Here is a 14,883-nt window from a genome sequence, read left to right as displayed (position 1 = left end):
CTGATAGAGCACATATACTATCGTTATATGTAATAATCAGCTATATTCTATGCGTTTCACAATAAGAAGGGATAAATATCGTAGATTCGATAATCACTTTACTGTTGTTCGTTTCTGCAACTATGTTGACCATGTTGGAATTGCCATTTATTATGACGTGACCGTCAAATGATTTCATACTAGATAGTTAAATTAGTTCTTGTACTTATCTTTCGTCTTATTTATATCTATTGTCTCGATATGCAAAAGCAACCTACAAAATTTCCAGCTACAGGCGTGGAAAGCGTGATATCCACACTTTATGCCAGGTAATGTTATATTATATATATATACTGAATATACTATATATAGGAATAATATTGCTTTATATATTATTATATAATTATATATATAAAGCAATATTATTCCTAAATTCCCATGCATTATATTTATCTTAGTCAAATACATCGTATGTGTTCAATGATCGTCTTCTGGCATAAAAGAACAACAAACATGTTTTACCTACATTTATCGGGATAATCCAAATACAATTCATCGTCCGTTACTTATTCTCTTTAATTTCTTTATGCTGTCGGGAAAGATGAAGTTTGATAATAGAACAGAAAGCTATAAGTGAATGACAGGTAGTACATGTATAATGTATACATAATATACATAATATATGTATGTGTACATTCAAGTGTCAGAATATTATTCTCTTTCGGACCGTAAATATTGCGTAAATATGATCTTTTAAGCTAAAACTCATAACAAATGAATAATTCTAGCTAGGAATACGAACGTGTTAAAATTAGAACGTTCATATATGTATATATATATTTTTATATATATGTATGCAACAATACACTCACAGAGGTATTAATACACTATAATGAAAAGGAAAGGAACTTATGCATGCAAGAAAGTGTAAATGTGATAGGTTTGGTGTCAGTCATTGTCGATAAAAAAGGTAGTAACATCGCGGACAAAAGACTAGTAAATATTGTATCAAATCCAATAACGTTAAATGTAAAGAAAGATAACAATAATTTACCAAAGAGATAAGAAAATCATCACGAAATTGTCTTGTTATGGCCTCCAGAAATGCACATGAAACACTTTTTTACTTTCATTGAGTTAAGTACATACTTATATTTATACATAGTACTTTTCACATAATATCATATTTCAAGTATATTTTTATAGCAGATACTATCACATTTTAAGCTTGCAATGTCTTATTTGATTCTCCATATAATCGCTCCACATTGTTTTAATAAATTGTAAGTTTTTATTTCAAGCCTATATGTCACTTTTTAATACCCAAAAAAGGAAAGCGTGCATGATATATTTAAAAAATGTTAGCATTCTAAGAATTTCAACATTTATAACTTTATTGCTATCTTTATTACTATCAAAATTTCTTATTATGCGACAATTGCCCATAACCATATGTATTCGAAAATACGTTTCAATTCTTGGCTTCAATTCCACGTTTCTTTCTCATCGAATTCTGTTTCAGGAACTGCTGATTTTTGTGGACGCCTTGTCTGTTGCCTTTGAACTGGCTCTCTCCTTGTGTTATTTGTGGAGAAGTAACTGTAAACGAAATTATATTCCATAAAATGAAACAGTTATTTTTTTATAAAATTGAAGAAAAGTTTATGCATATAGAACCTAAATTTAATGGCTACTAAACAAAGAAAGTTTACTTTTGAATATCACTATACTGGCTCCTCATTTGTTGTTCTCTGTGCTGCATCCATAAGTCATCATATGTCACACGGTTCTTTCCTTGTTGCTCATTTGTTGACTCTTCTTGTAAATTACCACTTATATCATCGAATTCATTTGCTTGAAACATAATTCATAAACTTAATTTAACCATCGAAAGATTATCAATTATTCCCTTAACAAACTTACGATAGCTCTCAAATTGGGTATCAATATTATCCCAGACTGGTTTTTCTTCCTGTAAATTATCAGCGGAAGATACAAGATATTTACTCTGCTGTTCTTGTCGATTAACATTACCACCTTGATGTAATTGCTTCCTAAATATAGTTTATATAACTAGTTTTACTGACCCATTATGAAAAGCCAATATATTATATAATTCTACACAAAACAAAAAAAGGCAACACCTTGGAAATGGATCGATGCTATTACCGAATGCTTTATGATAACATTTTGGTGTATAAAATAGTTTTCCAACGAAGGACATTGTTACACCTATAACAGTTGTTACAATAGGTTTTAGCATTCCTGGTGTCTTAGGGATCAGTATATATGCAGCTGCTGCAGATAAAATCCCATAAGGAAGTGCAGCATTATAAAAAGCATCTCTTTTCATACAGTCTCGAAAAATTCGCAATGATTCTGGTGTGGCGTTAGGAACCTACAATTTATAAGTAAATATTTATCCTGATTTTATATAAAAATTATTAAATTTCTCTTAATAAAATGTAATCTTATCATAAATATTATTTTTAAACAGCAACTAGAAACATAGAATAATGATTAGGTATAATGATTAATAGCTATGTAATTTTTAAACTTAAGTACTTACCAATTCTTGCAACATTTTTAATTCTTCCTCCTCGTTTCCTCTAGACATTCTCATAATTTATACCGAACTACGTATCATTAATAAAATTAATAGATTATTTGTATACTTTCCGCATAACCTAACTGAAGAGTTTAAAAATCATAGCCAATAAAGTAAATGAGTAACCAGGGAAAAGCTTTCATATATTATGTTAACAATAATGACTGATTGCCTGTCCAACAATAGCTGATACTATTTAATACAATAAGATAACAATAGACTACTTTCAAACATTATACATCATTCCTTATATACAACTTTGTTTAACTGCATGGGTAATATTTTTCCGGCAAATTAAGCACAATGTGCTTTCACCATTTTAGTATATCATAAGTAGCGGGTAATTTTAAATGATACTCTTCCAAGTTCACTAAACGAACACAACAATGTGATGTTTAGAGGAAATATGTATGGAAGTGGATTTAAATTATAATAACTGCTTACTAATATCAAAAAGGAAATTTCCTCTAATAAAGGAAATTTCCTCTAATAAAGAAAATGTCCGCTAATATCTATGTATATACCTAATTCTAAATGTCTAAAATTCATTATTTAACTTGTTTATCTAATAATTGACAGTTTTTATATTTTTTTATCTATGGCAAGTTAACTGATTAGTTTGATAATGTCAAATCTGAAAAATAAACGCCTAATAAAAATAATTATGTACGTGAACATTTAGTCATTTCATTAAAAGTCATGGTTCTTTTTGTAATATATTTATTTTCATTGCTTCTATTTTAAAGATATGTAATTTGTTAGAAAATTCAAACATAATCAAGATGTATAAATGTAATTTGAAATCTGTATATCGATTTTTTCGATATTACTTCGATTTACTACTATTTATATACTATTTATATACTATTTATATACTATTTATATACTATTATTATATACTATTTACTATTACTATACTATTTATTCGAATATTACTTTGTATTTTATATAAAGCATTTACTAAATGTGATATTTTTAAATCAAATATCTTTGGTTATTTTTTATTTATTTATTTCGGCCTCGCCTGCTGTGAAATGGACTTGGTTTATATTATGCTAATTCACGCATTCCACATTCCACTTATTCCTACAACACCTCCGCCTTCTTTCTTTCAATAAAATTTTCTTTTTCTTTTGTCTCTTCTACTCTAAATAGAAATTCATCCCTTTTTCTAATCAAATACTTTGATATATTTCTAAAAGCAAAGAACAGCTAAATATATTTTTTAAATGCTGAATAATGTTACCACATAATGAGTACACATTTATCATCATTTATATTTGAATATGAATAAATCTGAATATTAAAAATTGAGTCTACAATGAAATAAATATTAGAAATTCTAGTTTAATTTTATACTTTATTATTTTTAAACAAATTTATTTCTTTGACAATTCAAATATGTATCTATAATATGCACTGCATAAAGCACTTTATTTACATCCAAGTGTTAATTTAATAAGTATGGAAATTTACATTACATTGCAACTTGCTATAAGAATATTCCATATGCTTTGTTCTATTCACATACAATAAATATTCGTTTAATATAATTATGAATGTAAAAATAATTTTTTTTATAATATATATTAAAAAGATAATATATTGAATTAATATTAAAAATTAATAACTAAATGATCATATAATTGCTAAAAATATATTTTTCATCATTCATACAAGAAATCCATAACTTGTACAGAAACTACATTTTTAAATATTTAATTAGATTATTATAATTGATAATTTGTGTATAAATTTTTCTTATAATCTATCCTGTAAAGTAATATTTTTATGATTTTATTTAAATTGACCCTTGTTTTCCATTTATTTTCAAATGCACAAATACTAAATATCTGTTATATTTCATGTACATACATGTATATGGTTCAAGTTCATGATTTATGAGGAATTTTGTCTTACAAATTTTCCACTCTTACTTATGAACAAGATGAAAATATATATCATGACGTATCTTGTAGTCATAACTTTAGTAGAGGGGGTGGTGCTAACAAGGCTCTAACATTCACTATAAAAGTTCTTGCTCGAAATACGAAGGTGCTGTTAAAAATGTTGTGTAACAGTGAAACCAATCGAGGCTCTAAAACTTCTCAAATATTGTACTTATCATTGTTTTTATTTTGTATATCTGTACAGTTAACGTCATGTGTGTCTGATACGAGTTATAATGCAACAACTACTATGTTAACGAATAATACATCAAATAATCCAGTTGGTGATGACTTGTAAGAATATTTTACATATAATATTAAAAATTCTTTGCATGTATTTATACTTATTTATTTAATTTCTACTTATTCTCTTTCTTTTATTCTTATACCACAGATATGTCATAAAAGCAATGGTATATGAAATTGGTATATTAACGGATGCGGATAATGCAACTAACGATACTACTGAAAGGTAATATCAAAATGAATACCAGTAGTTCTTAATCTTAAAAGGTCTGAATTAACATCTTAAACCTTGAAAAATGATACAAAACAAGATTATCCTGTTATATTAATTTTAAATTTAATACTATATATCATACATTAATTCTTCTTTTTATTTAACCTACAAAGAACATACATTTATATTATTTTGTTTTATTCATAGGCAAGAAGTTAAACTCTCATTTTATAACTCTCCTATCGAGGACAATGGATCATCATAGAAGGATATTATCTATTATTAATATAAGTTATCTATTGTCATCTATTGTTCATGTATTTTAAAAGTTCAAATTGATATTACATCAACATTTGAATGAAATTTATATCAAAGAATGTAATTGTTGTAGGAAAATTTAATTGTTAATAAAGTTTTACTTTAATATATGTAATGAAGTATAACAAATAAATACTTTTAAAAAGATTACATTTTAATTGTAATTGATTTCACATGTACAGTATTTTTCTTTGTTTGATTTAGTATAGGATATTTGAAAAGAAACTAATACTTTAATTCATAAATGTAAAACAAACTTTCTCCTCTTATATATCATAGAATTCTATACACCGTTACGCGCATTTCATTGTAATAAACAATTTAATGTTAAAGAAATACAATAAGCTTTTACATTCCTAATAGCATATTCAATAAAACAATATTCTGCCACAGAATAAAATATGTATAAGAAATACACTCTTTGTAATTAGTTAAATATGGTTTAGTATTATTTAAGAACGAAAAGGAGGCACAAATGTACGCACGCGCAGAAACACACCTCCGCAGACGCACACGACACGCACACGCACACGACACACAACAAGAAACTGAAATATTTCAAATATCAAACTAAGTATTTCAGATATTAACACGTCATGCATATCCTAATACAAGTAGTAGCAAAGGGTAAAAAAAATGTATACATATATATGCATATATATTTAAATACATTTTCTTGTTGATGATCATCATACAATGATAAACAAAAATATAACAAACATAAACATAGTTGTCAGATCTTATGTTACCTGAACTGAGACAAATTAGAGGTTGTGTTACATCCTTTATGAATTCAAACAATGGTTTTATACATATTTTATACATATATGTAGTATTTTTCATAGACATTTCGTTATTTTCCCGTTAGATGTCTCTGCATGCTTCAGTAAGCACGTGTATTGTATATTGTCTTGAAATAAACAACAAATTCATAAGTGTATGCAATTTTACATATACGAAAGCATATATAATCATTAAAAAATGAAATACAGATAGAAAGTAAATAAAACAAGAAAATATTAATATAAGAATATGCTAATGTAATATTTAAAAAATATTAAATATTTTATATTCCTCTTTCTCTTATAATCAGAGTTTAAATTTATATTATTCAAATAATAAAGAAATTTCATACATTTTTTACAATCAAAATTTCAAGTTATAAATTTTTATTAATGTTGACAATTACTTAAAATAATTTGTATGATTAATTTTGTTCTTGACAAATATAAATTATAAATTTTATGCACAGATGGACATAATAAAAAAAGCAACTAGTTGATATAAGTTTTACTTTCTATTTGGGGAAATACTTAGTAAGTAGTTAGTTTTGTATGTTTAAAATGTTTAAGTTATTGTGTACTTGTATTAGAAAAAGAGAATGTATTAAATATTACAATAAGCAGCATTTACATATAAACGGTGGAAACTCTTTATTGAATATGTCTGTATCACATTTAAAACACTTTCTCAAGCAACAATGTTCAAATATTATAGAAGGATACACATGCATTATAACAGACTGTCCTATATGTAGCAATACAAAAAGAAAGTCAAAGATTTATGTAAATAAAACAACAGGTATGTGAATTTTAAAGTTATGAAACTAATTTTGTGGTAAAATTCCAAGTAAGTAGTTAAAAAATTTTATCATAGGTCTTTTTATGTGTGACAAATGTAATTCTATGGGTTCTTGGGATATATTAGAGAGATTATTATCAATACAAAAGTCAGATGAAAAAGTCAATGAATTCAATAAGTTAAAAGATAGATGTGTGAACGAAAATTTTCAACGGACTTGGAAAGATGTAATAAATGATTGCCAAAGCATTAAAGATTTATCTGCTGAAGAATATAAAACTGTTCTCAACAATTTTTCATTTCCTGTAATAAAATAAAGTAAATTATCAAATATTCCTAGTTATAACGATATTTTAAATAACTTTTTTGTAGCACATTTCACAAGAAGTCCTGTCTCAGCTAAACTGTTTCTACAACAAGGCCACCAATGTATTATATTTTCCATTAGTAGGACTAAACAATTCTATAGTTGGATATAAAACACATTCAATCAATCCAGAAGAAGAAAAAACAGTTCCTGTCTCTGGTGTTAGTGGATGTATACGATACAAAGAATACCATAGTAAAAATGATAATAGTGCTGTAGTTGTAGGAACGATAGATGATTTGCTAGTTTTAATATCAAAGAAATCTGCAAGTTTAATTATATGTCTCCCATATAATCTAAGGAATCTACCTCAACAATTATTACCATACATGGAATCTTTTAAAAAATTAATTTTATGGTTTGGGAATGATGAAATAAGTTGGTATACTGCTAAACAGTTTGCAAAAAAATTTAATGAAAAGCGATGTTATTTCATCAGACCAACAGACTTACAACCTCGACCAAAATTGGCTGCCGAAATGAATTATAATCTCAACAATATTCTTGGAAATGCTCAACCTCTATGGCACAAAAGTATAATTACTTTTCAAGACCTTAAAGAAGAAATTTTATGCGATTTGCAAAACAATGATAAAGTACAAGGAGTAAAATGGAAGCGATATTCAACTTTAAATCGTATATTGAAAGGTCATAGAAGAGGTGAATTCACTGTATTGACTGGCCCAACTGGTAATATATGTATAATGTAATATTTATAAATCCAATCTTTACTGTAATATTTTTGTATAAGTGAATGTTTTGTCCCTACCAGGATGTGGTAAGACAACCTTTATGAGTGAATATTCCTTAGATTTGGCAATGCAAGGTGTTAATACTTTATGGGGCAGTTTCGAAATAAGAAATGCACGATTAGCAAGAACAATGCTACATCAAATGGCAGGAGTACCTTTAGATGAAAACCTCGAAAATTTTGATTCATATGCAAATGCGTTTGAAAAGTTACCAATTTATTTTATGACATTTCATGGCCAACAAAACATCAAAGTAGTAATGGATGTGAGTATAAATATAATTGTACAAATTGATTTTCTTTATCCAAATTGGAAATTATGATATTTTTTTATTATAGGCAGTTGAACATGCAACATACATACACGACATAGCTCATGTCGTAATTGATAACGTTCAGTTTATGATGGGAACATGTAATGATTCGAAATACATGGATAGGTATTATAGAATAACATCCACGTAAGACATGTTTTTCACTCATTTAAAGTAATAAAGTTATACTCTAGGTTTTGGAAACAAGATGAAATTATAGGGAAATTTAGAAATTTTGCTACCATGTACAATTGTCATGTAACCATGATAATACATCCGCGAAAAGAACGTTCCGATGAAGAATTAACAACTTCATCAATTTTTGGGAGTGCAAAAGCAAGTCAAGAGGCAGATAACGTGCTTATTATTCAAGATAATAGACTCACCACTCTTCGGGGCAAAAAATATTTGCAAGTATGTATATAAAAACAAAATATGTATAACAAAGAAAATTAATTATCTGAAGGTGTACATATATTTGTAGATAGCTAAAAATAGATACAGCGGTGATTTAGGTGTTATGGTATTAGATTTTGATAAATCAAAGCTTAGTTATACATCAAGATTAAAAGGTAAGGAAAAAAGTAATGAAAAATTAAATATTTGTCAATAAAGGAAACAGTAAATAAAGATTATTGTGGAAGATGCTTTCGTGTGTATGTTTATCAAACATCAACGTTTAATTTAGTATGTCCGTTGAAAATGTTTTTATTCTTTTTAATTATATAGCAAAATTATTAAGGAGAAAATTGTGGGTTTTAATATGATCAGAAATAATCTCTACTGCAAATAAGTTTCTTGGGTCATATAAAAAATATCTCTCTCAATCTTTTGTTTACGATATATACGTGAATGTTGCAATTAAAGTTTTAGATCAGATTAATATTTACCGTCATCATATCATATCGATATGAATGAAAAATCTAGAGAAAAACATGAGGAAGATAGTGGTACAAAAATTAGTTATCCCACGAATTGGTAAACTTGTAAAAAAGCTACTTCCTCTTCGATATTGATGATTTTGAAATATGTTATAGAAATCAACATTTTTAACAACTTTCTCCTATTTTTTTTTTTGGCCTTAGTTTCCGAAATATTTGCAAAATACTGCTGATATCACTATAGTGTATTTCTACCTATAGTTGTGCGTCTGTGCAGTGTATGCGCCAGTTAGATTGCCGGATGCCGGCCGCTTATCTTTTGTTTATAAGCTTAAAGGTCCCGTGTACGATTGCATATAGGAGGCTGCAAGAAATGTCTGTTACAATTCAATTAAATATGAATATCATCAATATATTGGGTTTGGGTTTATGTTAATTTTTTCAATCCAACCGCCTGATGGCAACGCTTGCATTAAATAATAAGTTAATTAAAAGAATAGAAGGCGATTGAATAATTGATATTATTTTACGAAAAGAATAATTGTTATTGTTTCACGCAAGCGTTGCCGATCGCTACGATGAAAACATTAACCCAAAACTAGACCAAATACATTGATGATATTCATTTTTAATTGAGTTATAAGTTATAATAGACATTTCTTGTAATCTCGCATATGAACATTGTCACAGGGCCTTTAAGTTTGCCGGAACCTCGTTTATAAACAAAAGATAAGCAGCCGGCATTCGGTAATCTAACTGGCGCATACACTGCCACAGACGCACAACTATAAGTAGAAATACACTATAGTGATATCGGCAGTATTTTGCAAATATCTCGGAAACTAAAGTCGATCACCGGTTATATATAGAAAAAAGTTGTTCAAAATGTTGAACTTTACAATATATTTAGAAATCATCGGATCGAAGTAGGTTTTCTACAAATTCTCCTGCAAATTAATTTGTACATACTTTCTGTATTCCTACTTGTAAATTTAAAGTATCGTGAACACGTCTAAGTAGTTATATGTATTTGTTTTTTACGGATAATCGGATGTGTATACAAATACAGCAACTCTCTGCTTTGCCGACTACATATTTTTCACGTGGGCACATGTGGGTAGTAAAATTATATCAGAAGAGATGAACTAATCTAATGAATAACATGGTGAAGACAACGCTTTTAGGAACTGTATCTTTTATTGTATATGTTATCGTGAATAACTAAACAATCAAAGGTAGAAGATATTAATAAATTTCGAAACGGAGATGAAATTAGTGAATTTTTTTCGTGTTACCTTGGTGTGTTTTATCGTGTTTATTGAAATTTCTGGGCAAAATTTAAAAAATCCGACAGTTTTAATAACAATTTTAGTACGTAACAAAGCACATACATTACCATATTTCTTAACCTTCTTGGAACAACTGACTTATCCTAAAGAACGAATACATCTCTGGTAAGTATACATATATTCTAACCTTATTATTCCAGCAAAATTGTTAAACGACAATTGTAGAGATCATAATATATAATTACATAGATAAGGGGAGTAGAATTATATCTTTGATTAACCAAATGAGCAAAATTGAAAGTAAATGCAATTTTTTACAATACCAGAACAGTAATAAAGAATAATTTTTAGTTTCACAAAGAAATAAATGTATATTTATTATATTATCTTCGAGTATAAAGCATTTCAGTTAGATCAAATTTTAAATTAATGGGCAAATACTGCTTAATAGCAATAATGCGTTTGAATGTCATAAATATTTTTAATATCTTTTGATCACTTTATGTAAAATATGTTAATGCAGAAGCAATAACTGAAGTTGAAACATACCGATATATCATATTTAAATTCTTTTTAAATATTATAGATGCTTCACTTATTTAATATATATATATTTCTTAATACTTTTGAATTATTTTTAAGCTGTAACAACTAAGATTACATACTTTGTTTAAGGATATGTAGTGATAATAATATTGATAACTCAATCGAAATATTATCAACTTGGCTAAAAAATGAAAGGAGCAAGTATCATGGAGTTGAAATAAATTTTGATGAAAAATCGAACGGATTCGAGGACGAAAATGAAATTTCCCATTGGTCACCACAAAGATTTTTACATGTGATAAATTTACGCGAAGAGGCACTTCATGCTGGAAGAAATATTTGGGCAGATTTCATTTGGGTAAAAACTCATTTTTTCATTTTTATTAAATTTTGATAAGGTTTTACAATTTTCAATTATTGAGTAACGTTTTTAAAAAACTTATCTTTTTGATTGTCTAGTATGAATCTCTCTCTCTCTCTCCCTCTCTTTATATTCAATTTTAGATGCTCGATGCAGATGTTTTTCTAACAAACCCGAATACTCTTAACGAATTAATCTTGAAAAACGAAACTGTAGTTGCCCCGTTATTGAAGTCTGATGGCTTATATAGCAATTTTTGGGCTGGAATGACCAGTGATTTCTACTATTTACGAACAGAAAAGTATGAACCTATCTTATTTCGGGAAATAAAAGGATGTTTCAACGTGCCTATGATTCATAGCGCCGTCCTTATAGATTTAAGAAAACATATTTCGGACCTTTTAACATATGATCCAAAAAATTTGAATCAGTACAGCGGTCCTACCGACGACATTATAACTTTTGCCGTCGGTGCTAATAATTCTGGTAAACTAATGCTTAAGTTTTTATAAAATTTTCTCATTTTTGGGCGCTTTCCATAAGTAATCTTTTCTTCCTTCTATTTATACTAGATATACCATTATTTATTTGTAACGATAATATTTATGGCTTCATCATGGTTCCGTTGGAAGAAGAAGAAACGGTCACTGAAGATCTACAAAGATTGACCAATATTAAGACAGAAATATTATGTAAGTTAAACCAGTCGTGAAAAAGGAAACTGAATTATACCTTACATCGTGAAATTTTTATTTTTTCTCAGCTGACAATAATTACCTTCCATTGTCAATGCATCTCGAGCGATTTGTACAATATCCTACCGAGGATACGTTGCAAGTGGACAATATTTATATGATAAACCTTTTACGAAGACCAGAAAGACGCGAGCGAATGCACAAACTTTTTAAAGAACTTGGAATTCGAGTAGAAACACATGATGCTGTTGACGGTAGGTAAGTCGTGAACACGTTAATAAATTTATATATTTGTATATTTCTTTCATTTTTATATTAGAATATTCTTGTTAATAATGATTGAAAGTCGTCGGTTTTCAATACCATTATAAATAACTTTATATTATAATTTACGCGTTTGTCTATTCAGGATATTAAACCAGTCTGTTATTGAGAAATTGGGAATAGAGATAATGGCAGGATACACTGATCCTTATCATAATCGGTAAGTTACAATGAAAAATAAGGTATTAAAAATACCTTGAAACTAATATAAACAATTAACGATAAGAAAAATAATTATAGACCAATGACTATGGGTGAAATTGGTTGTTTTTTAAGCCATTACAATATCTGGAATAAGGTAATTGCACATCAAATTTGTGTAATCATGTTATTAGTACGCTAAAATTACATTAAACAATTGGAAAATTATATTAGGTAATAGAAAATGGCTTTAAAAGTATTATTGTCTTAGAAGATGATGTTCGTTTTGAACCGTTCTTCCGTCAAAAAGTAAATTACATTTTAAGAGAATTGGAAGACCTTCAATTTGAGTGGGATTTGGTGTACGTATTTAATATATAGAAAATTTCTTTAATACCAAACTTAATTATAAAATTTGATTTGATTAAATATGAAATTCTATTTTATTATATATTAGTTATCTGGGAAGAAAAAGATTAGCAGAAAGTGCTGAATCTTGGATCGATGGATCAAAATATTTGGTACATGCTGGTTACAGTTACTGGACATTAGGATATATTTTATCTACAAGTGGTGCAAAGAAACTAATAGAAGCAATGCCGTTAAAACAATTATTACCCGTCGATGAATATCTTCCTATATTATCTGATGTTCATCCTAGGTAAAAGGAGGGAAACTTAAAATATTTTCTCATGCTCCTTTCTTAAATAAGTCTTTTGTAATACTTTAATCATATTTTACTATTATTATTCTTTCTATATATAGGGATGATTGGAAAGTACATTATACAAAACGAAATTTAATATTACTTTCTGCAAATCCTTTATTAATTTATCCGACGCATTACACTGGTGAACAAGGATACATTAGCGATACAGAAAATTCTACGACTATATTTAACGACCAAAATATAAATAAATCGAAACGCGAAGATCTATGAATACCATAAACACTGCCATAAACAAATAGATATAAGAAATATTTAAGTAGCCTCTTCTGCTTTAGCAAAAGCATTTTTACTACATTGCATTTATACTACATTTGCATTTATACTGCAAGAATATTCTTTGTGCAGAAAGTGATACATATAATGTGTGAGATTCAAATAATATTTTGTATTTCTTTTTTATGTAATTTGTTTGTATTTATATATTGATACTACATATATGTTATAATACATAGTGTATATGTATATTTCAGTGTATGTATTCACACACACATTTTCTTTTTTTACATCCAATTCCTCTTTTTCCAGCAATAAATATTCTTCTTTATCTGCAATATTAAATAAGAATGGGCGATTCTTTCAATTGTATTACATTGCAATTTATCATTAATTGAATAAAATTATCATTATGTAACAATTAGCCATTCAATATAACCACTAATATTGAAAATATATGTCTATTTGATAAACATATGTACACACATTATACCATACATGTAAATATGCAGATCGCATGAACTCTATCCATTTGGAATATCTTTGTTGTTTCAAACAATAAGCAGAAATGTTTCTAATAAAAATCATAGAATTTCGAGGAATACATAATATGATAATCGCGGTTTCTTGACAAATGGATGCATAGAGGAGACACGAAGGTTATTTTTGTTTTTTTGCATGGAATCATATATTTTTTAATATGCTAGTCAATCCATCTCAAAATGCAATCCATCAAAAAGTATTAATCTATCTCGAAAAACTATTGGTTTAGTGATATTTTAATTTGTCATATTTAACACATGAGAGACAAGGAAAGGCATGAAAACTAATAGTTTTTCAACACATGTAAATAGGTTAGTAATTTTTTGTAGAAAACGCCGAGATTGGTCAGTTAACGTAATAAAAAACATATGATTCCATTTAAAAAAACAAAAATGACTTTTAACCTGTATGCATTATCACTTATCAAGAAACCGCTAACTACCATAATATTATGTATTCCTTTAAATCCTATGTAGACAGAATTCGTGGGTACATTGTATATACACGCATCAATATATCGTTTAAAATTTCTCTTGGGGTCAAGAGATGAAGTGTGCAGTGGTTAATTGTTCTTTATTTTATCCAACGGAAAAATCTTTTCGGAATTTCGTTATCTTCTTTTTTCTCATTTTCAAATTTTCTCTTTTTTCAGTTTCATTCTCTCTTACTCGTACCAACACCACATGATTACCCACCACGAGTCAGTTAACTATGTGCCTAAACCGCAGGCTTGCTATTACATATTACAATACGTAATAAATTCTTTAAAAAGACCGGTACGCCCGCCGAGAATCGAATCCAGAACCTTTTGGTAGTAACCAGCTAGACTGTGT

At 27.9% G+C, this 14,883-nt stretch overlaps 4 protein-coding genes across 11 annotated transcripts; 3 read left to right on the top strand and 1 right to left on the bottom strand.

Moving 5' to 3' along the window:
• Positions 1–1,355: 1,355 nt before the first annotated feature.
• On the bottom strand, positions 1,356–2,952 carry LOC117153488 (uncharacterized). Its single transcript, XM_033327586.2, has 5 exons — positions 2,549–2,952; positions 2,124–2,377; positions 1,903–2,033; positions 1,692–1,833; positions 1,356–1,578 (listed from the first exon to the last, which is right to left on the bottom strand). The coding sequence occupies exons 1-5, from the start codon at positions 2,600–2,602 to the stop codon at positions 1,464–1,466; spliced, it is 696 nt and encodes a 231-aa protein (XP_033183477.1). The 5' UTR covers positions 2,603–2,952; the 3' UTR covers positions 1,356–1,463.
• A 1,522-nt stretch (positions 2,953–4,474) lies between these two features.
• Positions 4,475–5,464, top strand: LOC117153489 (uncharacterized). The gene is made up of 3 exons (XM_033327589.2): positions 4,475–4,830; positions 4,931–5,008; positions 5,204–5,464. The coding sequence occupies exons 1-3, from the start codon at positions 4,655–4,657 to the stop codon at positions 5,259–5,261; spliced, it is 312 nt and encodes a 103-aa protein (XP_033183480.1). The 5' UTR covers positions 4,475–4,654; the 3' UTR covers positions 5,262–5,464.
• Positions 5,465–6,000: 536 nt separating this feature from the next.
• Positions 6,001–8,974, top strand: mtDNA-helicase (mitochondrial DNA helicase). 6 transcript variants are annotated; one of them, XM_076617560.1, is made up of 8 exons: positions 6,001–6,251; positions 6,812–6,895; positions 6,971–7,200; positions 7,268–7,952; positions 8,035–8,279; positions 8,353–8,453; positions 8,522–8,741; positions 8,812–8,974. In XM_076617560.1, the coding sequence occupies exons 3-8, from the start codon at positions 6,979–6,981 to the stop codon at positions 8,938–8,940; spliced, it is 1,602 nt and encodes a 533-aa protein (XP_076473675.1). In that variant the 5' UTR covers positions 6,001–6,251; positions 6,812–6,895; positions 6,971–6,978; the 3' UTR covers positions 8,941–8,974. The 6 variants fall into 6 exon arrangements, with proteins under 6 accessions (XP_076473675.1, XP_076473670.1, XP_076473662.1 ...); XM_076617555.1 differs by having other exon boundaries at positions 6,001–6,313; XM_076617547.1 differs by lacking the exon at positions 6,001–6,251 and adding an exon at positions 6,393–6,630 and having other exon boundaries at positions 6,721–6,895.
• Positions 8,975–10,032: 1,058 nt separating this feature from the next.
• LOC117153420 (glycosyltransferase 25 family member) lies at positions 10,033–14,865 on the top strand. 3 transcript variants are annotated; one of them, XM_076617584.1, is made up of 10 exons: positions 10,033–10,662; positions 11,173–11,401; positions 11,548–11,890; positions 11,977–12,096; positions 12,168–12,357; positions 12,509–12,583; positions 12,664–12,721; positions 12,799–12,926; positions 13,022–13,225; positions 14,703–14,865. In XM_076617584.1, the coding sequence occupies exons 1-10, from the start codon at positions 10,475–10,477 to the stop codon at positions 14,863–14,865; spliced, it is 1,698 nt and encodes a 565-aa protein (XP_076473699.1). In that variant the 5' UTR covers positions 10,033–10,474. The 3 variants fall into 3 exon arrangements, with proteins under 3 accessions (XP_076473699.1, XP_033183337.1, XP_076473700.1); XM_033327446.2 differs by lacking the exon at positions 14,703–14,865 and adding an exon at positions 13,330–13,504 and having other exon boundaries at positions 10,038–10,662; XM_076617585.1 differs by lacking the exons at positions 10,033–10,662; positions 11,173–11,401; positions 14,703–14,865 and adding an exon at positions 13,330–13,504 and having other exon boundaries at positions 11,686–11,705; positions 11,780–11,890.
• Positions 14,866–14,883: the final 18 nt, after the last annotated feature.

The sequence above is a fragment of the Bombus vancouverensis genome, chromosome 1 (genome assembly GCF_051014615.1).
Source record: "Bombus vancouverensis nearcticus chromosome 1, iyBomVanc1_principal, whole genome shotgun sequence".
Taxonomy (NCBI): Eukaryota; Metazoa; Arthropoda; class Insecta; order Hymenoptera; family Apidae; genus Bombus; species Bombus vancouverensis.
The sequence above is the reverse complement of the archived record's forward strand: the minus strand, read 5'-3'. Positions and strand labels throughout refer to the sequence as shown.

Excerpts from the sequence above, each read along its gene's own strand:
- LOC117153488 (XM_033327586.2), bottom strand. The coding sequence starts at position 2,602 with ATGAGAATGTCTAGAGGAAACGAGGAGGAAGAATTAAAAATGTTGCAA. Across the intron at positions 2,034-2,123 it reads AGCATCGATCCATTTCCAAG|GAAGCAATTACATCAAGGTG; the intron begins GTGTTGCCTTTT and ends AACTATATTTAG. Across the intron at positions 1,579-1,691 it reads CAGTATAGTGATATTCAAAA|TTACTTCTCCACAAATAACA; the intron begins GTAAACTTTCTT and ends TTTCGTTTACAG.
- LOC117153489 (XM_033327589.2), top strand. The coding sequence starts at position 4,655 with ATGTTGTGTAACAGTGAAACCAATCGAGGCTCTAAAACTTCTCAAATA. Across the intron at positions 4,831-4,930 it reads AATCCAGTTGGTGATGACTT|ATATGTCATAAAAGCAATGG; the intron begins GTAAGAATATTT and ends CTTATACCACAG. Across the intron at positions 5,009-5,203 it reads ACTAACGATACTACTGAAAG|GCAAGAAGTTAAACTCTCAT; the intron begins GTAATATCAAAA and ends TTTTATTCATAG.
- mtDNA-helicase (XM_033327584.2), top strand. The coding sequence starts at position 6,649 with ATGTTTAAAATGTTTAAGTTATTGTGTACTTGTATTAGAAAAAGAGAA. Across the intron at positions 7,201-7,267 it reads TCAACAATTTTTCATTTCCT|CACATTTCACAAGAAGTCCT; the intron begins GTAATAAAATAA and ends ACTTTTTTGTAG. Across the intron at positions 8,454-8,521 it reads GATTCGAAATACATGGATAG|GTTTTGGAAACAAGATGAAA; the intron begins GTATTATAGAAT and ends GTTATACTCTAG.
- LOC117153420 (XM_033327446.2), top strand. The coding sequence starts at position 10,475 with ATGAAATTAGTGAATTTTTTTCGTGTTACCTTGGTGTGTTTTATCGTG. Across the intron at positions 11,891-11,976 it reads CGTCGGTGCTAATAATTCTG|ATATACCATTATTTATTTGT; the intron begins GTAAACTAATGC and ends TATTTATACTAG. Across the intron at positions 12,097-12,167 it reads TATTAAGACAGAAATATTAT|CTGACAATAATTACCTTCCA; the intron begins GTAAGTTAAACC and ends ATTTTTTCTCAG.